This window comes from Callithrix jacchus, chromosome 2 (genome assembly GCF_049354715.1).
Source record: "Callithrix jacchus isolate 240 chromosome 2, calJac240_pri, whole genome shotgun sequence".
Classification (NCBI taxonomy): Eukaryota; Metazoa; Chordata; class Mammalia; order Primates; family Cebidae; genus Callithrix; species Callithrix jacchus.
The window spans coordinates 56,967,028-56,992,209 of NC_133503.1; the positions used below are offsets into that span (position 1 = coordinate 56,967,028).

The 25,182-nt window shown below is 53.8% G+C and overlaps 1 protein-coding gene across 28 annotated transcripts in view; it reads left to right on the plus strand.

The window, feature by feature from the left end:
* The window catches only part of MAD1L1 (mitotic arrest deficient 1 like 1), a 415,821-nt gene that overhangs the window by 156,191 nt on the left and 234,448 nt on the right, over positions 1-25,182 (plus strand). For all 28 annotated transcript variants that reach the window (XR_013531716.1, XR_013531730.1, XR_013531734.1 and 25 more), the window contains one exon: positions 17,057-17,201. Coding sequence is in view for 25 of the 28 variants with exons in the window: in XM_035289591.3 (XP_035145482.1) it covers positions 17,057-17,201 (145 nt within the window). In the remaining 3 variants the exon portion in view is untranslated. The remainder of the gene's footprint in view (positions 1-17,056; positions 17,202-25,182) is intronic.

Genomic DNA, 25,182 nt, shown 5'->3' on the forward strand with positions numbered 1-25,182 from the left:
CAACAGGGAGAGCTTCAGCTCACCCATCCCTGCCTGCTTTGGACCAGGCCCTGGTGACCTTCAGGCTGCCAGTGGAGTGGGGCAGAATGAATAGCCTGTCCTGGCTCTCTCGCTGCCCTGCATGACACATGGCAGCCACTGGGTGAGGTGCCTGCACACATGGGTCAGGGGTTCTAGTGATTCTTGTGCCTCAGCCTCCTGGGTAGCTGGGATTACAGTTGCATGACTCCATGCCTGGCTAATTTTTTTATTTTTAGTAGAGATGGGGTTTTGTCGTGTTGGTCAGGCTGGTTTCAAGCTCCTGACCTCAGATATCTGCCTGCTGCAGCCTACCAAAATGCTGGAGTTACAGGCGTGAGCCACCTTGCCCGGCCCATTTCCTGAGTATTTATTGGTAATAAAATTCACTTTTTGAGGTGTATGACTCTGTGGGTCTTGACAAATGCACTGAGCGTCCCTCACCACAGCCATGATTCAGTTCCATTGCCCTAAAAGTGTCTTGTGTCACCCCTTGGTCACAACACTTTGCCACCAGCAGCCTGTGGGTAGGTTTTGAAAGAGAAGAACTTGAATGAGGTTTGAAGCCCAGTTTCTCCATGCATGACCACCACCTCCTCCTCCCTGCACTTCTCAAAGTGATTTTGTTTTTTCTTGTTTAAAAGCTTTTTCCTGAACTCAATGTGTAACTCTCAGGATTCCTGTCCACCTCTCTCCTGTCTTCCTGGAGCTTGATTTCTCTGCCACCCTTGCTGTCAGTTGCAGAATATAACAGCAGTTACGGCTGGCCCGTCCATCTCCCTGCTTGCAGTGTTTACGGCTCTCCCACAGGCAGAGGCCATGTGTAGATCCATCCCCAGCCGGCTGTGCTGTCTGTTGTGCTCCTTGGCACTGACTGAGTGACTTGTCTAGAGCATCCAATTACAGGGCTCTGGCATTGTTTCCACTGATTACCATGCCATAAGGACTTGGCTGGTTTTATGGCTGTGGTGTGAGCGAGGGTGTGTCAGTGACTTAGCGGTGCTTTACCCAGTGCTGAGTTACTTTCCTGCACCTTCCTTTGTATGGGATGCATTTTGGGGAAGAGGGGGAAGAATCTGAGCTTCTTCCCTACCAGGCATCTCATCCTCACTGGGCCTGTGCGTAGGGGCTCTTCCTTAGGAGTTCATTTGCCTGATATCCAGCCTCCGGGCTGCTGTCAAGGAGGGAGGGAGGTGACAGGTCTCACTGTCCTCCCCAGCAGTGTGGAGTCCTCCTAGGCAGGGCAGGATTCCCATGGGGAGGCGGGAGCTGCACATGGAGGTGAGGGGTCTTACCATATTCCAGGCCTTCGTAAGTGTCTGGTGGGGGTGTGAGGTTGGTGGGGGTGTGGGCGATTTTTGTCCTCTTATGCATCTGGTGAAGGTGTGAGGTTGGTGAGAGTGGGTGGTTTGTATCCTTGTACACGTCTGGTTGGGGTGTGAGGTTGAGAGTGTAGGCAGTTTGTGTCCTTGTATGCGTCTGGTGGGGGTGTGAGGTTGGTGAAGGTGGGCTGTTTGTGTCTTTGTATGTGTCTGGGGTGGGTGTTAGGTTGGTGAGGGTGGGCGGTTGGTGTCCACGTATGCGTCTGGTGGGGGGATGTGTAGTTGACAAGGGTGTGGGCAGTTGGTGCCCCTTATGCACCTGGTAGGCCTGTGAGGTGCTGCATCTGCTGTGAGCAGCTGGTGGGTCTTAAAGGTTAGGTGGTCACTGGATGACCCAGCAACCTCCCTGCTAAGTGCGCACCCAAGAGAATTGATACGGTGTTTGCATGTACACCCGTGTTTCATTATTCATAGCAGCATTGCTTGTAGTAGCCAAGAGATGGGGCCAACCCAAATGCCCCTCAGCTGTGAATAGATAAAGACATCATGGGGATAAACACACTGTGTCTGCTTTGCCTGGAATAGTGGCTGATACACAGTGAGTGCTTGAGGTGAGCATGGATTTACAGTTCCTAAGAGACCTGTGGCTAGTATGGGAGCTGCAGTGTAGCCACTGTCAGACTGAGCGAGACTGGCACTGAATTCTCGTTTATCACTGACTGCTGGCCCAGGCCACCTCGTCTGTGAAAGACATGATAATATCCTCGGCTTGGGTGGTGGAAAACATTCAACCTGATGGCGTGTGTTCAAGAAATGATGTCTGCAATGTAAGGTCATCATTTTGCCCAGCACGTGGTGGGTTCTTACTCGACAAGGCCACAGAGTCGCAGGCCCTTCACCCAGAGGGTTGGGAGCACCCTCCTGCTCCTGTGCTTGGCCCTTTATTTGTCATGGCTCCTACCTGTTTCTCCTCCACATCCAAGGATGGCTCCACTGGCTTTCAGTGTTATCTGGGGCTTGACATCAGGCGTTCCAGGAGATGTTCAGAGGTTCGAGGCAAGTTCCGAGTGAGGTTCTCTAAGGCAGGGATCCAGCTGATGGTAGATGACCCACTGAGTAGTCATCTGGTGTCCTGAGGCAGTGGTGGCTGAGATAGCGGCTCAGGAAGTTGGTCTTCTGGGCTGGGGCTCCACACTGAGCTGGGTTTCCTGCCTCTAATCTGCTCTCCAGCAGGCAGGCCTGCCAGAGCCTGGGGACCCCTGCAAGCACAGGCACTGCTCCCTTGTCCCTGGCATGTCTGCATGGGCTCAGGGCCTTCTCTGGAATCACCCTGCCTGGGAAGCCCCACTTGCTGGCTCCGTCTCCTGTGCTGCGCTCCACTCCAAGCAAGTGAAGGTCACAGCCCTCAGCCTTTCTGGCTTCCTGCTGTCCGTGGCCATCTCTATGGCGGATCCAGCCACACCTGTGGACTGGCTCCTTCTGTCCCCGCTGGACTTTGAGGAATTTAAGTCGATATTCACAACCACGGCAGACCTTTCTTTTTCTACACATATCCAGAAACTTCCGCAGTGTTTTCTGAATTCCTTTGACCCAAATCTTCCAGATCCTGTGTAGTGTCCACTGCACACCCTGCTGACACCACTGCATCAGAATGCCTTTCAGGTGTCTGGAGGAAGCCACTTGTTAACTGATGGCGAGAAATGGAGTGGCGGCATGGATGTGAGCATCGTCTTTCTCTGAGCTGGGTGCATGTGGAAAACCAGACCTCGCTAGGATGGGGGAGTGTTTTACACCCAGTCTCTGGCCCTGCTTTCCCAATGCCTTCCTGCCCATGCTCCTCCCCCCCAGGGTCTGATCATGCTGGAGTTACTGGGAGCACCCTGCAGCCGGCTCAAAGAATACAGACACTGGTTGGCTTGGCAGACACTCACAGTGACCAGCCAGGAGGTCCCGGAGATGGGAACAGGCACTCTTGCAGTGTCGGGAACAGATCTGTTTCTTCCCACGTGCTTTTCCTTGAAGAACCAGGAGGAGGAAATGTTGGTCTTCTTGGTGCACAGCCTGCTACAGTCAGTGGCAGAGGCCAGGTTTGAACCCAGGTCTCCCAGGTCTTGCTGGCGTCCGTTGCTGCTGCCTCTTCCATCTCAGCCGCAGGGAACACCATGTGGTCTGTTACGTTTGGAGTCTCCTGACAGCCTGTCCTGCACTGGCTTCCACCCACAGACCCACCTTGCAGGCCTCTCTGCTGATTCACCTGCCCGAGTGCTGAGAGCCATGCCCCGAGCCTGGGGGCACTCACCCCACACCTCCTCTCCACGTTGTGTAAGCCGAGAAGTGCTCAGTGATTCCAACAAGCACTAACCCTGCCTTTTAAAGGTCATTCCTGTCTTTGTCAGTTCTTAAAGTTCAAGAGGAAATAAACTGCTTAGAGCTGGCATTTCTCAAGTCAAGTGTCAGCCCTCCAAGCCCCCCGCCCAGCTCGGAGGAAGCAAGGTTCATAAATGAGCTGCTGGATGACTCAGTGATGGGCGAGTGGGTGCCTCCCTCTCTCCAGCTCCTGCTAGAAAGGAATGAAAGGGAAACTAATAATTCCTAAAATCTCATTTTCTCCTTTCAGTTTTGTTAGTCAGCATGGGGAATGCTTTGGAGATGTTTCTTTATTGGTCAAGTGACAGCGTTTAGAGGCTGTCAGCCCTGGTTACCCAGGATGTTACGTGCAGGGAGGGACGGCTCTTCCCCTGGGGCCCATACCACATGTTTCTGATTGATGGAGCAGAGACAGTGGAGGCCCCATGAAGGTGCCACACCTAACGGGGTATTGACTTCCTGTACTTTGGGTTGAGGACAGCAAACTCAATGGGAAAATAAACAGGCCGAATAGGCTTCATTACCCAGGTAGCACCGAAGCAGCTGGAGGGTTCATGTGGTACACAGGCATGGACAGAGGCTGGGCCCAGTGCTGGCGGCTGGGCTCTGCTTGGCGGGCTCTATTGATTGTCACCGGCACCGGAGCCTCAGCTTCAGAGTTGTTAATTGGGCTATCGGGTGATTCCAAAGAGAGAAGCCACAGAGATCACTTTATTTCTTCTCTTAACTGCTTGTCCAATTTAGTGGTGCAAGCCTCAGTTAAACGTGGCGTGTGGGCCCCTCGATCCTCAGAGCTCTGTCTCCTCAGCCTGGCCCTTCTACTTGGCCTGCTGCTCTCTGGAGTGCTGTACTCCCACGCTAGACCTGGTGATGGCCAGAGCCCAGCTATGTGCTCACAGCTCCGATTCACCGGCCATGTGGTGCTGAAGTCAACTGCTCTAACAGCAGCTCCGGCTGAGCTCCCCAGGACTGGCTCCCTTCCCTCCATCTCACTTTCTCCCTGCTGCACCCTCTCCCTTTCTCCCTTCTCCCTCCTCCCTCCTGCACTCTGTCTCACACATGGCCCCATGGTCCCCACTCTCCTTCCCTTCTCTCCCTCCTTCTGGTTTCCCATGCAGCTGTTGCTGGGACATGCACACACACCCCTCACACTCACACATGGCCTCCTTGTCCCCCTGCCCTCCCTCTCCTGCCTCCCTTCCCTTTCTGTCGCATCTCCTGTGCAGGTGTTCCTGGGGGCTTGTTCTCCATTCTTTATTCCTTGGTCTCTGCTTTTCCTTCTTCTGTAAGTTCTTGTGCTTTGACATCTTTTCTTGTCACTTTAGTTTGGCCAGACTTTGGAGGCTCTATCTTTGGCTCTGACCTCTGTCTAATATCTGTGATCAATTTTCATCTGCCCCTGGAAGCTGCCACCTTTTGTTATTGCTCCTGACCTTGGGGCCATGTCAGATGTGCTCTGCTCTCTCCCCAGGGGTCCCTGCTATCTCTGTTGGCCATTTGAATGAAGGCCCAGCCTCCCCACCTTAACGGAAGGTGTCTCTCCCATTTTCCCTCCAGCTGGGCCAGGCGGCCTTCCCCCACTAACTTGTGCTCCAGTGTCTCTCTCTCACACTTAGCTCCTGCGCTTCTCCAGCCTGGGCCGTTGCACTCTGCCGGCCATGGGGCTGGAACGGTGATGTCGGACACCTGTGTGGGGGACAGAGCCCCCCCTCGGACAGATAAGTCCTGGGGCCTGCTGGCTGGGTGAGGAAGAGAAGGGATACATGATGATGCGCTGGGCCACAGTGGCACGGGGCGTGCCCCCTGGCCTCCTGTGTGGGGTGGTCTGGCCCAATGCAGGGATTTTTGGCAGGTCCCTGAGGCCCACAGTCCCTCCACAGGTTGGTTTCCTCCAGCTGATGTTTGTCCTGAGGTTTCCTGGGTTGCACGATGGTGTTGTGGAAATTTGAGAAGTGTTGGTGGAATGGTACTGCTAAGTGGATGCTCTGATTTTCGTTCCTTTGCTCCTCTGTTTGGGGGAACTTGATGGACTTTTGCTACAACCTGTGGTCCAGATGAGGAAGGTGCAAGGAGCCCAGTGTGGCAACCCTGGCTCTAAGAGGCCCCTCTGCCCACGGGCACCTTTCCAGCACCAGCCCAGCTTGTCTGTCTGTATCCTCTTTCTGAGGATCCTTCCCACCGGCTCTGACACTCTCACCCTGTGGCATCCCCAACCCCGTCCTCCGCACCTGGCCTGGCTCACGGACTGTCGTAGCAGCTCTCTCCTCTCTCCCTGGGCTTAGTCATATTCTCACCCTCCATGAATGGGGAGCCAGGGGAGAGGGAGTATGGAGTCTGGACCTTGGGTGTCCAGGAGGCAGCTGAGGGTTAATAAGGCCACGTCCCAGTGGCATCGCCTGTGAACCAGGTCCCTTGGAATGCCACTCTCCTGGCATCCATGTCCAAAACCGAGAAGTGAGGTGAAAATGTCTCCTTCCCTGGAAGGGAGATTCAGGGTGTGTTTGAAGAAATGACAGTTCCCCTTGCCCAGCCACACACATCTTCAGTGGGAAAATCAGGCTGTGCCTTGAGCGAGGCTCCACACCTCCTCTTTGCATGGGGCTTTGTACAGCTAACAACAGGGCTGCTGTGGGAGCTGGGGATTTCCAGTGCACAGGGATGGACTTGGCGTCAGAGCCCAGTGCTGCTCTTTGAGTCCTGCTCCCATTTGGAAGTGAGGGGCCCCAGAATCCCTGGCTTCTTACCAGAGGCCTTAGATTGTGGGGGAGGCGCCTTGCACGTGAGGGTCTGTGGATTTAGTAGGAGGGTTGTTATTACTGTTTTTGCCATGGAATCTGGGCATTGGTCAGTGCCTGAGGCTGGGGGCTGGTAGGAGCTTGCTCTCTTGGTGGGGGAGAAACGCAGTTGCCCAGCCTCAGTTGGGTGTAAAGTCATGTCTTAGTTACCCACACCAGTGTTTCTAAACCTCATGTCTGTGCTGTAGGGTAGTGGTTGGTAACCTTTCTCTGTAAAGAGCCGTGTAGTAAATATTTTTGACTTTTTGAGGCGTAGTCTCTATCACAGGAAGGTAGCTACAGGCCATATGTCAACGAAAGGATATGGCTTTGTTCCAGGAAAACTTTGCTTACAAACCTAGGTGGTGGTCTGTTTGCTGAGCGGCAGTGCAGAGAAGTACCCCAGCTCAAGGCTGGCCCACCCACCTGCTGCCTGCCTGCTGGCCATGTCACCCCTTGGGGCTTCTGTTGCCTGCATTAGGTGGTCAGGGAGCTGGCACTGGCTGGGCTGACGATGTGGATGGTCTCCTTCTCCCCAACCTCGACATGCGGAGGCAGTGGATGTCTCCAGGATGCCTGCTTTGCCTCTCTGCGTCACTCCAGGCACCGAATTATCTCTTCTTTTTTCTGAAAGTCAGAACTGGAGGGCAAAGAACAGTTGTACAATAAAGCCTGGGGAGGTGACTTGCCCTCTGGTCTCTGCCGTTCTCATTTCCTAAACTCCAACAGCCTGGGGTGGAGGTGAATTGATGGTCTCCCTGCGGCCACCCTTGCCAGAGCTCCCCACCCCTCATTTGGAGGCAGCCCTACCAAGGCGATTACAGGTTGGTAACTGATCAGCTAAATTGGATTATTCATTATGGTTGAGATTGAATTGAAATTGCAAAGGGCAATTTTCCTTCTCGCATTTCAAGGTCAGATGAGAGTATTTACAGTATGGCCTCTGTTTATCTGGGAATGCAGATTGAATTTGGTGATTCGAATGAATGAGATGTTGGGAACAGAGAGCTCATCAGAGGCAGTCGGGGCAGAGCGACCGGGAGGTCAGCCTGCAACTTCAGAGCCTGCTCCCCTGGCCATTCATTTGATTGGTAATTATTTCAGCCTTTGCTCTTCTCATTCTCTGGTTTTGTTTCCGCTGTTTGGATTATTTTTTTCAGAAAAATGTGTAATGACACTTGGAGACATTTAAGATTGGAATTAGATGGCATAAATAATGACAGCTGCATGCTATGCTGAGCCCCACGTCCTGGGGCACTGGGGAGGAGGGCGCTGCTCCCTTTCGGAGACGTGGCCCTTCTGGGTCTGAACCTGCTCACTAGGGAAGCAAGTGCCCACCTGTGCCATTGAGTGCAGGCTGCACGCACTCAATGTGTGGGGGCTGAGTTGGCCCTGCGGGCTTGAACTGGAGTCCTCAGTGAGGCATGCCACCTCTGAGCCCTTGCTTCTTCAGGGGTATGGGGACTGGGGGCAGTGCTGCTGCTCTCCTGCCGGATTCTTGTGGAGACTAAATGAGGTCATGTACCCAGGAGCGCCCTCTGTAGCCAAAAGCTGCTCAGATGAGAGCAAGAAACTGCTCAGGAGGCTCGCCTCTGTGTTCAGACATGGGAGGGACCTTGGCCCATGGCCTCCTCTGCTTTCTTCTTTAGTCCCAGGTAGATGAGAAGCACAACCTTGATCTGAATCTCTGGCAGCTTCTGATCAGGGAGCCTCTCCTGGCTCATCTTGGAGGCCCCATGAGCATGGAGCAAGGGAAGAACTGGGACCTGTTGATGCTCCTGTACTTTGCAATGGATGCACGAATCTGATGGAATCCTCTCCGGCCCATTAGCAGTGAGCGACTCAGTGGCCTCGGTTCCATCCAAGACGAAGGAGAAGGTCAGAGGTGGATGGAAGGCTCAGAGCGTCTGGATAGTAGGGTGCCATGGGGGCTCTTGTGGGTAGGTGGGACCCTCTGAACCCGCTGGGTCCCAAGGTCACATTTCCCTGCATCTTTGCAGAGGCAGTTATTGATTTCCCACTCTCAGGAGACTCCTCAGATATACAGAGAGCCTGCATCTGCTGTGCTGGCCTCCAGGCCAGAGCTGGAGGCTTTGATGGCAGAGATGGCCCACTCTGTGGTGAGTGGGGGCCCTTCTCTGGTGTTCCCTGTTGGCAAGGAGTAGATGTGGATGCCAGACCACGTGCATTGTTGCTTCTGCCCTGTCTGGGAACCCTGGCCTTCCAGGAGAGAATTTCTGAAACCAGTTGTTCTCCATCTAAAATTTTGCCTCTTGATCTGGGCTGCTGCAAGGTTTCCTGACGGGTGTCTGTGAACATGGCTCTGTGTACAGTTCTTGTGACCGGAGGACGAGCACATGCGGTTTGGGAGGTTGTCCTGGCAAGCAAGATCCTCTTTCAGAACCTATAGATGCTTCCAGAGCAGAGCAGGACAGGCTGCTGGGGCTGGAGCCTGTCCTCTGCTCCCTGCCAGCCTCCTGGGCCTGCTGGGTTCTTACCTCCTGCTCCCGAGTGCCTCCTGCAGAAAGGCACTGCTTTTTGCCTTGTGTGCCTGCTCCCAGCCACCCGCTGGGTCGTACCCCTCCTCCTGACAGCTGGCTCTGCCAAGCCCCTTCCCTTGATTCTCTTCCTGAGAGACACATGGAACACATCATCTGTGTGGTGGTGGTGTTGCTTGGCCTGACTGGGGTGTCTTCTCCTGGCCCTGTGGGGGTACTCAAGGCATGACCCTGGAGGTCACGTACGGTGGTGTCGTGGGGAACATGGTAGTCTCATGCTCATGACTCAGTCACTCGAGGCTTGAATTTACTCATCTATAAAATAGAGAAGATTAAAAGTCATACGTGTGGATGGGTCTTTATGTTCCTCAGATATCTAAAAATAAAGGTGCTTTTAGGGATTTTGCCAAGGTTCAGATAAAGTTTTATTAATGTTTTCCTAGTTTCATGCCAAGTGTCATCACTGAAGATCACTGGGCATGCAACTGTGTTTACATATTAACCCTTAAGGCAATTGGCAGGCTCACCATGCTGTAACCGTGTCTTGGGCTCACCGTTCCGTAACCATGTCTGGGGCTCACTGTGCCTTGGGCTCACCTTGCTGTAACTGTGTTTGGGACTCACTGTGCTGTGGGCTCACCATGCAGTAACTGTGTTTCAGGCTCACTGTGCCGTGGGCTCACCGTGCTGTAACCATGTCTTGGGGCTTACTATGCTGCGGGCTTACTGTGCTGTAACTGTGTCTCAGACTCACTGTGCCCAACCGTGTCTTAGGCTCACTGTGCCTTGGGCTCACCATGCTGTAACTGTGTCTGGGACTCACTGTGCTGTGGGCTCACCATGCTGTAACCATGTCTTGGGCTCACTGTGCTATGGGATCACTGTGCCATAACCATGTCTGGGGATCACTGTGCCGTAACCGTGTCTCGGGCTCATGGTGCCATGGGCTTACCGTGCTGTAACTGTGTCTTGGACTCACTGTGTGTAACCGTGTCTGGGGCTCACTGTGCCACGGGCTCACCATGCTGTAATCGTGTCTCAGGCTTACTTGTTCCTCAGGCTCACTATGCTGTAACTGTGTCTCGGGCTCACTGTGCCGCGGTCTCACCGTGTCATAACTGTGTCTCAGGCTAATTGTGCCATGGGCTCACCGTGTCATGGGTGAACAGTCAGGGCAGTCATCAGCAAGGGAGCCTTGGCGTGATCCTGTGCCCGTGTGTGAACAGTGTGTCTGGGTGTTACGGATTAGGAGGCCATCTCTGTTTGGGTTGGCATAACAAAGTACCATAGACGGAGATCTGAATAGCCTGTTTCTCATGGCTGTGGGGCTGAGGAGGAGTCCAGGATGTCAGGGTGGGGTCTGAGGAGGACTATCTTCCTGGTTTGTAGATGGCCAGCTCCTGTCCTCACAGGGCAGAGGGAGAGGATGTCAGCTCCTTCGTGCCGCTCACAAGACATGCATCCCATCAGGAGCGCCCTGCCCTCAGGACTGAATTCCCCTCTCTGGGGTTCCCCTTTGGTCACCATCACATTGGGGATCCGGGTTTCCACAGGGGAACTTGGGGGAGGACACAGGCATTCTGTGTGCCGCCCAGAACATGCTGGTTTTGCCCTGGGCCTGGGCTTGGTTCTGGCGGCATCTTCATACCCTGTGGATCCACACGCCAGGCACCACTCGGCCTTGTGACAGGTGGGAACGCCCTCCTTGCTCCATCCCAAGGGTCAAATCAGGGCCCCAGAGCACGCAAGTGTTCTGCTTTGGACCTAGCACCACCCGTCCTGGCCTTTCTCTGAGCCCGTCTCTTGCGGTGGCTGCACCGTAGGCTCCTGTGTTCCTGGGCCCTGTGGTTTCTGGGGAGAGTCCAGGGATGCCTGTTTGTGCAATGCCTGCCCTTGCCTTGGTGGGTGTTCAGAGTGGGCTGGGACTTGGGAGAAGGTAGATGAGGAGCACGTGGGAGGAAGGGGTTGTGTACGGAAGAGCTAGCTTAGCAGTGTCTTGAAGAAGGTCGTTAAAATGTCTCCTGCTGCTTCGGAATGCCTTGTGTCCTCTAGTTGTTCCTTGAAAGTAGGTATTCTTAGGCTGCAAGTTTCTGATGAAGATCACATTAAAGTGGACTGCAGTGGCTGGTCACAGCACAGAGCTGGAGCCTCAAAAGCTCAGACCTTGTTCTTTGAGTAGAGGCTGGCTCAGAGAGGCATTGATCGATAAACATGCCTGACTTCTCCTTTAGGAACTAAGAACTTTGTTCTCAACTCCCAGAGGCTCACGGAAATGCTAGTGACCTCAGAGTTCAGCCCAAGCATGGAACTAGAGGCTTAATTTTTTATGAGTTTTCTGTTTTGTACCTCAGAGGAAAGGCTGGGATTGAACATAGAGAACATCCCCAACAGGGGAGAGCCTGCTGTCCAGGGTTCCACTGTGGCTTGCCATGCTGGGGTCCCATGGCTCTCATGGGTCGGAGGCAGAGCCCATCTTGATGGAGCACCTCTACCTGCACGCCAGGGTGGGCAGCGCCACTTGTGGGTGGTGTCTGAAAAGTTTGGGGGCCTTTAGGCTACACCCTGGGGCAGTCCACTTTGTACCAGCCCTTTCTGAAACTCCAGGGCGTGGCTCCTAATTGCCAGTTCCTCGGGTCCTCAGGACTGGGCCGCCTCTGCTGAACCTTCCCCTCCCCTCGAGACACTGGCACCTCAGGGACACACGCAGGCCCACTCCTTACCCTCTGCCCCTCTGGCTCAGGCCACTCTCCACACGCCACACGAGTTTCCAGCCCTGTATGGGGGCCCTTCCCGGTTTGTTTGTCATCTTCTGACCTTGCCAGTTGCCCTTGGCTGTCCCAACCACAGGCCCACTGGGCTGGCCATGAGCACACCAGCTGCCCTCTGGAAACAGCCCTGGCTCTGACATCACCTGTCTCAGAATGTCCCACCATCCCTCCCTGAGGGCCCTTCCAGCCTCCTGTTCCCCTTCCAATGTCAGGAGGCACCTTCTTGGTCCTTAGCTGATGGCCTGTCTTCTGCCTGCTGTGGTTCCAGAGTCATCACCTCGCAGCTCCTCAGTCTCTTCTCGAGCCCTACTTTGCAGGGCTGAGGACTGCAGCCCACACTTGTGCTTGGTGAGCAGGCGCCCGCATCAGGGCCTGCCCTGGGGGTGCTAGAGAGGGCCCTGGGACCAGCCTGCAGGTTGAGGGGGCAGCTCTTCAGCCACTGGCTTTGCCCCCTCCCGGCAGCCCACCAGCCTGAAGATTCTATAGCGCCCAGAGGTTCCAGCTCCATGGGCTGCTGCCCTGTTCTCAGAGGCCTGGGTCCAGGCCCTCCAGGGCCCTCTCACAGACACCAGCACAGCCTCCACTCAGCCGTCTCAGTTTCCTTTCCATGGGGCCCATCTCTAAGCATCTACATTTTCATGATGTCAGCCTCTGCCCTGTGTTCCCACAGCCCAAGGGATGGGAGCTGCTTCCTGAAGTCATTGCACCCTTGGGGCCTGAGGGTCCTCCTCTTCCTCTCAGTTACCTTGGTACCTGCACCCCCCCGTGAGATTCTCTGCTCATCCCATGTATGGCTTCTTTGTCTGAGATTCCCATCCCAGTAGAATGGAGGGAAGCCCAGTGAGATGTGAGACCAGGCCGGCTATGGTGTTCGATGCTGCTGTCTCTGGTGGCTGGAATGGTATGTGGCTGCCCTCATCCACAACCCATGTGCTGAACGGAGTGGGTGGACTCACCTGCCAGTGAGGTATGAGTGGCAAATGTCCTGGATCTGGCTCTTGTTGAGCATTCTGCAGTGTCATCTCCTTGTCACACCTTGGTGTTGGAATTTTACAGTCCATTTGTTGGTGTTGGAATCTTACAGTCCAGTTGTTGGTGTCGGAGTCTTACTGTCCAGTTCTTGGTGTTGGAGTTTTACAGTCTAGTTCTGTGGTTTAGAAGACTTGGGTGTTGGTTAACTATGAGACCTTGGGGATGTGGCCTGGATGATGCGGGCCTACAGCTGGATGGTCCTGGAGTGGGTGTGTCTCTGCTGCCCATGCCGTCCCTCAGCTGGGAACCTGTGTTACTCTGGTTCATTTCTCCCGTCTCCCTTCATGATGTGGATTTCACTGCTGGGGAGGAGAGGTTTGCTTCACAACCTGGCCAATGAGCTTTTCTAGCCTGGGCTTAGCCCCACACCAATTATGGCTCTGTCTTCCCTCTGGGTGTTGTGGAACACACACTTCAGGCCATCCTGCAGCTGCTGCATTTTCCCAGCATCTTAGACCAGGCCTGTAAGGGAGCCCAGGTTCAGCTGCTTGCTGCTTGAAAGCCAGACACGAGAGGTGAGAGTGGCAGAGAAAATCAGATGTATTTGGAGAGCAAGCAGATCAGGAAGATGGTGACCTTCTGTCACAAAGACCATCTGAAGTCAGTACACAGTTCAGGCTCTTCTTATGCTAAGGGCAGGGGCAAGAGGAGGGTTTGGGACCAGGAGGTGACCGATGACCACAAATATCTGGGTGCCAGCAAGGGTCCGAGGAGGTTGGGAACTTCTCTGCCCTTGGCCAGGGCTCAGTGCTCCTGTAAATCCTTAACAAAGCCTAGTTAGCTGTTTACACACTTGCCCTTTTATCTCAAAGTTAGTTTGGAAAACTACTTGCTTGCTGTTTTTGCATTATCACCTCAGTATTCGAAAAGCTAGGAGTGGGTAAAGACCCCTTAAGCAATCGTGGAGGATGTGCTAGTTCTGCTGAGTTGTTGTTGCAGGCTGGGGGCTGGGCTTGGGGCACCTTAGTGCCTGCTGCCTGCTTCACAGAGGTGGCCTAGGTGGCAGAGAGCAGGTCGGAAGCCGCTCAGGTCACATCCGGTTCTCGGAGCCTGGTCTTGGCACATGGTTCTATTTCGCTGAGTCCTGGTCCTCAAGCTCCGGAAGCCTGGGCTCTGAAGCAGAACAGTTGCTGTCCTGTGGCCATGTGTGACTCACATCTGCTCCCGATGGGGAGGACTCCAGCCCCACATGTGCCTCCACACAGATGTGAGCGCACCCTCACTCAAGATGCAGGGTGTGGGTTTGTTGGACTCCCTTCAAGGCTGCCCAACATCCTGTGCTGAGGGCGCTTCCCAGTGCAGCCCCTCACCCCTCTGCCTTGCCAGACACCTGTGCTGTGCTCGTCACCTGAAAGATGGCTCATTCTTGCCTTTGCACACCCTGGCTTTAAAGCAGAGGGCAGGGAATGGTGGTATTCTTCTAATTAAATGACCACACAGAGCTGTGATTTAAAGCGCTTGTGAACTTTTGCACCGCAATTCAGTGATTCAAGAGGAGTTTTTACAGCCCTTGACTATTGAATTGGCCCATGAATAGTTTAAAATGAAACTGGAGCTCAAAATAGCCTCATAATGTATGCCTCCTGTGAGCTCTGTGCCTGTTTTTAATTGTATTTTGCGTTTTTGGTTATGGAGTGCCTGGAGGGGCAGTGGGCCCTGGCCAGTGCTGCACCCGGAGTCAGTGTCTGTGCAGGGCTGTCCGTGGTGGCTGATGTGATGGGAAAGACTCAGAATGGTTTCCTCTGACCAGAGAAGACTGACTGGCTGTAGGGCGTTTCCCCACCCACCAAGCAAGTAGTCCAATCTGCCTGGGACACCAACCAGGTGTCCCCTCACTCAGTTCCGTTCTGACACTGTCCACCTGGAGGTGGCATCAGACCCCTGAGGCGAGGGCTCCATCCCCAGCTCTGGTGCCAGTCACAAGCCACAGGTGTGTCTCTGACTGGCTGGCTATAATTTGGGGTTCCTACCACCCAGTTGGGATTCCCCTTGGGTTTGATTAGTCTGCTGGAGTGTCTCACAGAACTCAAGGAAACTTGTGTTTACTAGTTTATATATATAAATAACCCGGGTTGCTGCGAAGGACGCAGTTAAATAAATGAGCATGGCGAGGAGTAGGGGAAAATGTGGAGCTTCCACATCCTCCCTGGGCCACCACTCTCCTGGAACACCAGAAGCTCTCCCCTCTCAGTCCTTTTGAGTTTTTATGGAGGTCTCATTACGTGGGCATGATTGACTCCACTGCTGGTCATTGGTGAGCTACTCAGCCTTCAGCTGCTCTCCTTCCCCGAGCTTGGGGGTAGAGCTGAAGTCCTAAGCCTCTAGTCCAGCCTTGGTCTTCCTGGTGACCAGCCCTGTCCTGCAGCTGCCCAGGGGCGGCAGCCACAGTTGGTCACTGGCAAATGGAAGACCTCACTCGGAAGAGTCCAAGGATTTTAGGAGTTGTGTTCCAGGATATGGCTTGAAGAAGAGATACATATTTCACAAGATCACATGAGGCTGAAATGAAACTCATGCATCCCGAACACCAGTGCATTGGCCCTGCATCTGTGGGCTTGTGCAACTTTTGCCGGAGCTGGCCGAGGGTGGCTAGGCCGGGGGTTCCCACCACGCTTGGCTAGATCAGGACCACCACCGAGTCCCTTCTGACATTCTGTGAGTGTTGGATTCACATTCACTTTCAACTTACCCTTTATTAAAAGATTCATACTAAGTTACAGTTGAAAGCCCTGTATTGACTTCACTCAGATATGAAGTGGAAAACATGAGTCCAGTGGAGACCTCCATCAAAGAAAATGTTATCTGCCAGCCCTGGGAATTAAGCTCTTCCTCAAGTCATGCAACTAAAGCAATGTAGAAACAGTTGGATGCCCAGGAAGGTTGAAGCCTGAGGCTGATATTCATGGCCCCATCCCACATTTCTGTGTTTTCAAATAGCCTCCTGGCTGTCCCTGAGGGTCGCCTCACAGGACTGTTGTCGGTGTTACCTTTTCTCTCATCCCAGTGCTGTGTTTTATTTCTTTGAGATTTAGTGAAGATTTCCTTTGGAAAGAGATTTGTGATGCTTAATACAGTCATGTGCAGCTTCTGTTTTGCAGCGTTGTCCCATGCCTTGCCTGCCCAGCCCTGTCTGGTTGAGGCTGGGCCCTCTGCTGACTCGCCCCCTCCCTGGGGTGGCCTCTCCTCTCTCCTGGCTGTGTCCCTTCCTCGGAATGCCCTTGTGTCCGGCCGTCCCATCCGGGAGGTAGCATCGTGACTCACCCTCTTCCTGGGGCAGCCTCTCCTCTCTGCGCCTTGCTGTGCTTTTCCTAGGAGTGCCCTCCTGTGGGGAGGTGAAGTCCTGGGGCTCCTAGAATCACAGAAAGCCATTACATCATGGGTGCATTCTTGGAGTCAGGGTCAGTGGATGCTGTCATTTTCCTGGCTCCCAAGATGGCTTCTGAAGAACAGAGAGAGAGAGAGGCAAGATCCAAACCCCTGAGGCCCTTTACTGCCAGGCCATGAACTCAGAGGTTCACCAAGAGTGGTTGGGAGCCACCAAAGCCTTCAAAATCACATGACCCAGCCCCTCTCTGCCGTCTGAAGAGACAGGTTGGTGCCCCGTGGCAGAGGGGCTGAGCGAAAGCCGTTGAGGAGCTGTTATGGAAACAGGTGACAGGCGACCAGCACAGTGACTGTGGCTGCAGCTGTGGGGAACGTGCAGGGAAAAGGAAGGTTTAAAAAGCGGAATTGAAAGGAACCATCAGACACCTGAAGGAGTGGACAGGGAGAGGCCTCTTGGGCAGCCTGGCATTGACCCTGCCCTTGGCGTCAGCCCCCAGGAGGCCTCTTGGGTTCCCAGTGCTCTGTGCCAGGCTGGGCTTTCAACCCTGCAGAATGTTTTTAGAACTGGCCCCCCCAGGCGCCCGGCATTTGCGTCCCTGCACCACACCGCACATCTGCGGTGATTCAGAGGGAAGCGCTGGCTCTGCAATCTCGCTCATTCAGAAGCCCCGTCTCCTGAAGGGCTGCATCGCCCACAATTTTTCCCATTGTGTGTGGAGTTGAGCTCCCCTCTCCCTCCCTGCCGTGTTCTGGGATCACCCTGGGAGTCTATTTGAAATCCAGAAACTCCTGAAAGGCCTTAAGTAGCTATTCAGCAGTGCGGAAATGGCAGTGAGGGGGTTGCACGTGCAGTTCTATTTTAGGACGTCCTGGTGGGCTTGTTCCTTGGCTGGGGCAGGTTGGGGTAGTCACCCTGGGCTTCACTGCTCTGCCCTCTTGTCTCTCCCGTGCAGCGCCCGGGGGCTGGAGAAGGCCAGGCAGCAGCTGCAGGAGGAGCTCCGGCAGGTCAACGGTCAGCTGCTGGAGGAGAGGAAGAAGCGTGAGACACATGAGGCACTGGCCCGGAGGCTCCAGAAACGAGTCCTGCTGCTCACCAAGGTGATTTATGCCCTCACATTTGGATCAGAGTCACAGGGAGCTGTGGGGGAGCGCACACCCAGTCAGCAAGATCTCACTCTCCATGGCAGGAGTCCTGCAGCTGGGTCAGGGTTTGCACTTTGGCTCTGGGTTGCCAGGAGGGTTCTGGGAATGCCAGAGGGTGCTCCCAGCCCTGGTGTTCCCTGTGGCACTCTCTGGGCCTGGTGTGTGCTCCACTTTTTTCGGTTCCCCCAGCATCCCAGTGTCCACTCCTGGCCTGGTGTTGTTCCCTGGAGAGTGTTCCCTGTCCCTGTGGACCCTTTGCAGGGTCTCTGTCCCTTGTAATCAGCACTCTCATGCTTTGCTGTCCAGTGATGCAGATTCTGCTGTGTGGGTCTTGGCCCAGGGCTTGGGACAAAGGCTATCACCTGCTTCCAGGTGTGCCCTAGCCCCACCTGTGGGGTGGCTACATGGCCTGATTCTCTTATCATCAGCACCTGCAAGGGTTCTGATGTCTGGCACCCTAAGCAGAGGTTGCTGGAGCGTAAAAAGAAAGTTTTTGTGAGTGTTGTTTAAAATATTCCTTGGGCACTGAAATTTCAGAAGGCAAGGCAGGAAATAAGTCAGTCTGTCCTCAGATGCCCTCTAGGCCAGGGAGGCTGTCCAGCTTGCTGGGGAGAGACTCCCCCTGCCTGCCTCCACTAGTACTGAATGGGTGGAGGGCTGTGCCACCCTGGGGCCCAGGATGGGTGCCGCACCTGTCAAGGACCGAGAGTTGTGCCTGATGAATGTTTGCTTGTTCTTAATTGTTTTTGTTGAAAACCAAGGCTTGTTGCTGCTGGGACCCCTTGGTTATGGAGCTTTGAGAAAATGAGTTACATTTCCGCTACTGAGGACTGCTGTTTTATGGCTTCTCCAGCACATTCCTTCGGGGGGCACCATGCTGTCTCCTTAAGGAAAACTTCACATGGGCCCAGGTCCTCTGAGCACCGTGTGGGCTTCCTGGAACACAGGCTGAGCTGACCTCTGTGCACAGCTCAGATGCTGACCCCAGAGCCTTGGCTTTGCAGGTGCAGCCCAGACAGGGACTCTCCAAAATGTCCTCACATGGCTTTTCAGCTGGAGTTGTCTGCCACCTCTGACAGAGGGGACACTGAGCCCTGTGGCATGGTCAGGCATGGTATATTTCAGTGGAGCACTCTCTGGGATCTTCCTCTGTGTTCCCTTCTCTTCTGACACTGTGTCTGCTAGTGTGTCACCTTCTAAGCAAGATGCATGAGGTGCATGCGGCACAGATATGTGGGCACAGCCCTTGGAGAATTCATTCTCCAGCCTGGTCAGGCAGTAGCAACAAACGAGCACCTTCCACCCACCTCAACAGAAGTGGATGGTGCGGTGGTGCCACAGAAGGGATTTTCTCAGGAGGTGGCATTCCTGCAGGGACCCAAGGATCTCCCTTTTGTGAAATCATGTGTGGAAAACCACAGCGGAGGGGAGAGAAGGCCACTTGTCACAAAGTACTGTTGGTGTCAGCCTCCAGGCCAGGAACAAGAGGTGATGGCAGCTTGGGCCCAGTAGATGACCACTGTGGAGGTTCAGGCAAGTGAGTCTGACCCTGCCGCTGAGGAGAGGCCCTGGGAAGCAGAGGGGGCGAGGCTGTGCTCGGTCGGGGTGGCAGGATACCTGGGCTTGGTGGTCTTTGGGTGCGCGATGACGTGCTATGGTCCCATGATATGGGACGGTCAGAGCTTCCTGGGGGAGGAAGAGTAGGAGGGCTGGACTGGGAGTTGGGCCTTTCTCTGGGATTTCAGATGTTGCCCATTTTCTCTGGGTCTCAGTTCACCTTTCTGCTGAACTTTGGACTCAGGCCTGATGACCTAGGGGTGCTTGCGAGCCTGGCTGTGTTCAGGTGGCACCCCCTTCATTGTGCCTTCTTGTTGGGCCCACTCCCGGGCTTTGGGCTGGGGCTGGGGAGGGACATCGCCACACCAGCCAGATGGACAGCACTTTGGAGTGGTCCTGCATGCATGGCCTGGGTGAGTTACAGGTGTGGCCCCCACCGGAGACCCGCCCAGCCTCGACTGAGGCTCGTCCAGTGGGAACTTCCTGGTCTCTTAAGCAAAGTCAGAAGTTGGAAGCTGAGAGGAAGCATTCCCTTTACAGGTCCTATGTGAGCCTGAGTGTTCTCATGTGCTATGTCTGGCCTGCAGCCTGACATTCTGTGACCCACACCATACTTGTGCTGCTGTCTGCATCCCCTCTTAGTGCCAGGGCTCCTGGCATGATGAGGAAGGAGTAGCTTGCTGTCAGTGGGTGTCTGGTGTGGTTTTCATCCCCGGTGAGGCTCCCTCGTGGTCCAGTGGAACCCTGGAGCCTCCTGCGAAGTCTTTACTCGATCTCCTTCCTGCCATTTCTCTCTGAGGGTCACCCCTGGTGCAGCCAGGGCAGGAGGGTTTTTGTTCTTCTCTGCTGTGCTTCGCAGGTGGAGAGCCTCTGGCACTTTCTGGCCTATGCTGGCCTCAGCCCGACCCTGCTGTGCTCTTGGGCCTGCTCTGTGTTAGTGAGAAGGTGGATATTGATCAGCGGGCACGGAGTGGTTGTTTATCCTGACAAAGGATTGATCCCAATCACCCATGTAGCCCCAGGACTGGGATGCAGGATCCGTCCACCCAGCCGTGATGAAGCCGTTTGATCGGCCAGCTGGAGGGAGCAGTGTGCCTGCTGCTCTGGGCCTGTGCATCTTGGTATCGGCTGCTGCTCACCTCAGCTCTGTACAGCAACCCGTCCAGTTGGCTGGTGGTCGAAGGGTGCGTTCTCTTAAGGAGCACCCGAGGTGGCTGCTCCTGGCCTTGAAGGTTTCCTGGTCGCTGACCTGTCAGGTCCTCCACAAGCCTCTGTCTGGTGGAGCTCTGGGCCTCTGCGTCCCATTGGAGGTCCTGCCTATGTGCTTGACATTTTAGTACACAGTGCTTGGAGTGCGCAGTTTATTTTGAGACCTTTATCAAGCAGCTCTAGTCTAAGGATTTAATTGTTACTGATAGCTAAGAGTATAATTACCTTGGTAAAATATCATGAGTATTTTAAGCAGTTGAAAATTGGCTTCTGGAACTGGGTGAACACAAACCATTTTCCTATTTGCAGTGAGCTACTTTTCCTGTGCCCCTAGGCTTCCACAATATGGCTGTAGAGTCTTGTTTATGGAATATCAGTAATACAAGCTAACTTTTAGCAAGAAACTCAAACGATGACAGAAAAGCTTACTCTCCACTCTCTCCCATTTTCTGTTCTCGGCCCTTCCTCCCTTGTTTCAGAGCAGATTGTTTACTGGAGGCCACAGGCTGTTGGCAAGCAGGTGTCATTGGATGTCCAGTGGTGTCTGACTTTTGTCGTGGTTGCTGAGCACACAGTGTAGTTGTCATGGTGACATCCTGCCCTGGGAAGCCACACATTGGGAAAGACAGAGATTTGTGTATTCCGGAGTGGTCAACAGTCTGAGTTTTGGGCTCTGGGCTGGGGTCTTGGTTTTGTGCTCGATGAATGAGCACGTTCCTTGGCCACCTTCTCTGAAGCTGGGGTGGTAATGACAGACATTCCCCTCTCCCATGTTTTTCTTGCTGCCTAGAGCATCAGATCTGCTCATTCCCATAAAGTTCTCTTTGTCAATCAAAAAAACCTCCACAAACATTCCTGATGATCCCATGGTCTGAAAACCAACATGGCTGGGCCTGGTATGGGATTGGGAGCAGACGAGCTTTAACAGAAGGGCCGGGACCCTGGACCTGCCTGTCACACTCAATGATGGGAGAGCATGGGGAGCTGGCATCTGTATTTGCAGGGCACGGTTTAGGCCAGATCCATCTTGGGAGACAGCTGAAGGCAGATGGAAATGGGACCCAGGAGGGCCGATGGCTGCTGCTGTTTAAGAAACAATCAAATATGGGGCAGAAGGCAGGCTGCTGTAGAATATCAAGGCAGAAAGTACAAGGGGGAACCCTTCAGAAGAGTTCCATGTTCTTCCTGCCTCATATCCAGAAGAGAGGTCCTGGAAGAAGCCTCTGTCCTCCCATGAGAAGCTGCTGTCCTCCCTTGAGAATCTGCTGTCCTCCTGGAAGAAGCTTCTGTCCTTTCGTGAGCATCTGCTGTCCTCCTGGAAGAAGCCGTTGTCCTCCTAGGAGAAGCTGCTGTCCTGGGACAAGCTGTCATCCTCCTGGGAGAAGCCACCATCCTCCCAGGAGAAGCTGCTGTCCTCCTGGGAGAAACCTCCATCCTGGGAGAAGCTGCCATCTTCCTGGGAGAAGTCACTGTCCTCTAGGAGAAGCTGCTGTCCTCCTGGGAGAGGCCTCCATCCTCCTGGGAGAAGCTGCTCTCTTCCTGCTATGTTCCTGCCCAGAGGCAGCTCTTGTGAGCCTCTGAGTTATCCCAGCCTCTTAGAGTTGGCCAGAGCTGCTTCCTGAGGCTCCTTCCATGTGCTATGGAGTCTTCTGCAGGGAATCTGAGACAGGAGAGGTGGACTTAGCTCAGGGATCCATGCACATGTTCTTAGTCAACTCTGCTAGGACCTTCTCTCTTCTTGGGGGTCATTTCTGTCCCCAGGATGCTGTGCTGGAGTCTCCCATTCCCTTTTTAGTGGAGGGACCCCGCCTGGATCTCAGTATTGAAAATTGTTTGAAAAAATGTTGCCTTCCTGTCCATGTATTCACGGACATACCTGAGGCTGGGCTCCTGTGCGCTCCCTTGCTGGGTGTTTGCTGGGCTGCATACCCAGCCTCATGGGATTCAGCATCTTGGCAGGGCCAGCTGCAAGGCCAGGCTCCTGGGCCCAGAACAGGGCATGCATGTTCCTTGCTAAAGCTCAGTGTCATCCATGGAGCCGACCTGCTCACAGAAGGGGCTCTAGGCCTCCTTCTGGTCCATCCTAGGAAGGCAGTGCAGTCCTTGCTGGGACTATGGTTTGAGGAGGCCATTCCATTTTCCCCTGACTGTGTCCCTTCTCTTTGCAGCACTGTGTATGCTGAGGGCAGAGCAGGAGGAGGCAGTCTGTCCCAAGGGAGCTCAGGGTCAGAGTGGCCTGTGGGTCCTGAAGGAGTGTGTCCTGGTGGCTGCACCCTTGCTGGCCCTGGCCATAGCAAGGGTGGGCATGGGAAGAGGGCAGGGCCTCGCTGGCACAGTGCCCAGGCTGTGCAGGGATTTAGAGATGGGCCCGTGTTGTGGGAGTTTTTATTTTTTGAATGGGTTATTTTCATCTGTCCTGGAATAGCATGGTAGAGACACACCTGATGCGTGCTTGTGCTCCGTAGGACGTGTGGGTGGAGGGACGTGGAGCAGAGGCAGGCACTGTTGTTTATTTTGTGTTAATACAACTTGGGCAGCTTACATTTTGGAGACCACCCCAACAAGGTTAATGTAGCTCATGCCTTTTCCAGCCATGGATGAGGCTACTGTTCCTCCAGGTGAGTGCCATTTCAAGTACTTTGCTTGCTTTTATTTCAAAGTCCTGATCTCCCCTGATGGTGTCTGTTTAAGTCCTGGGATCTGGCACAGCTTACAGCGGACACATGAAGTCAGGGACTCCCAGGGCCTCAGGGCTCTTCTCACTCTCAACCCAGAGAGCAAGATTGTGGCGCGACTCCCCGCCCACCCCATGTTCTGTCTTTCTTTTCAGTGTTCTCATGAAAAAGATCACATAGAACATATATGTAGGCCTCAAAGAATATAGCAGCTTCCCATGTCTCCATCCTGGTGTAAGAAACAGAATGACCCCTGCTGTCAGATGGCGTTTTGCTTCAAATGTAGACCAGTCCTTCCCTCATTTTTCTTTCTGGTTTAATCACATGAGTATATCTTTAAACATGGCTCAGCTTTGCCCACTTTCATGTTTTCTATACATAGACCCATACTTCTGTGGCTTCTTTTTGTTTTTATTTTACATTATCCTTTGTCCCTGGAAATGCAGAGCGTTCCCTTTCGCTGCTGCTGTGATGCTGTGTGGAGGAAGTGGGTCACAGTTTAGTGACCAGACATGTGAGGTGTTTCAGTTTTGCCCTCACACAGTGGGTGCCACAGAGTGAGTGTGGCTCGGCTCTGCCTTGGGAGGCTTGTTCTCGGTCATCTCCAGGTTGAAGTTCAGTGTGCACAAATGACAGACACAGGACAGATGTAGGAGCAGGTAGCAACCCCAGGAAGACCCTTGTGCCTGCTTCTAGCAGCTTCCTCAGCTCCAGGGCGAGCCCATCCTGACTTTTCATTTCCCTTTTGTTGTTGTTGTTTGTTTTTGTTTTTTTGAGATGGAGTCTCTCTTTGTTGCCCAGGTGGGAGTACAGTGACGCCATATCCTGGCTCACTGCAGCCTCCACCTCCTGAGTTCAAGCGATTCTCCACCTCAGCCTCAAGAGTGGCTGGGATTACAGGTGCATGCCACCACACCCAGCTAATTTTTTGTAGAGACTGGGTTTTGCCATGTTGGCCAGGCTGGTCTTGAACTCCTGACCTCAGGTGATCCACCTCAGCCTCCCAAAGTGCTGGGATTACAGGCGTGAGCCACTGTACCTGGCCAAAAATACCCCTATTTAAAGTACACTTGGCTATACCTGACATTGGATGGTTTCCAGCACGGTGGTTTGACTCTTGTTGACCTGGATGCTTTTACACATGGGTAATGTTTAGTGATCCCTGGGTGTTCTTGCACTGGGCATGCCAAGGTGTGGCAGAGGGTCAGGTCCTGGGGCTGCCACACCTGCCAGAGTCCCTGGGTGGACAGTGCTGGTCTCTCAGGGTCCTCACCTCCCACCTTTGGTTTTCCTCCCTGGTGGGAGGCCAGTTCTCCAAATGTGTTGTTCTGACTTCCCTGCGGCTGGGTGAAGCTGAGCCCCTTTTTAAATGCTCACTGACCAGTTAGACACCAACTCCTGGGGGTACCTGGACAGGCTTTCTGTTCCTCTCACCTTTGGACTTTTAAGTGATTGCCTTTTTCTTACTGAGCTGGAGTTCTTTACTCTGGATGTGAAAGTCTTTTGTTGGAGAAACATAGTTTGGATTAATCTCGTGGTTTGCCTTTTTACTCTCAGAATTATATCTGTTGATGAAGTTCATGCAGTCCAACTCACCGATTTTGCTGACGCTGGTGCCCTTGAGCCGTGGTTAAACAATCTTTGCCTCCCAAAGTTGTGAAGATATTCAGTGGTTTTCTTCTAAACACGTTATTGTTTTACCTTTTACATGTTGCTGCTGTTTTTCTATGAAACATGCTGTTGCAGGCTTTATTGCCAGGCCGCCCTCTCCCAATGGGTGGTGCTGCTGTGGCCGTAAGCCTGGGGACCCCTCATGGCCGTTTAATTCTGGACTTTCTGTTGTGTTCCGTGGGACCTTTTTCTATTTGTTTACCGATTCCATGCTGTCATCTTTGTCGCCTTCTTCCAGCATTTCCATGCGTCCAGGCAAAGTGTAACATTCGTTTCTCTCCTCAACCCTGAATGCCATGTTTATTTTCATGGCCTTGAATTTCTCTCAGCAAGTTTGACGGATTTTAGGGTAGACGTCTTACATGCCATTAGACTTTCTGCCCTAAGTACGTGAACTTTCGATGCCGTTTTAATGGTGTCTCTTTGGACTTTGATCTTCTGTGTGTGTATTCCTGGCCTGTGGATATACGGCTGAGTCCTGCACATTGACCCTGCAACTGACAACCTCGCCGTGATGCTGGCATTCTATGTGCACGGTCATGCTCTCTAAGAGATGCTGGCCATGCGTCCCCACCAGCCCCACGCCTCTACGCTTCCCTGCCACGCTTCCCTGCCAGCCCTGCGCCTCTCCTCTCCCCTGGCCATGCTTCCCCGTCAGCCCCATGCCTCTCTGTGCCCCTTTCCTCCAGGTGCAGTGTCACGGAGGAGTGATGACAGTAGGCACCTGGTCTACTCCAGGCTGTGGCAGCCACCCCAGTAATGTATCAGTCAGTAAGTGTGGTGTGTGCTGGATGTTCTGTATGATGCTCTTTACTGAATTAATG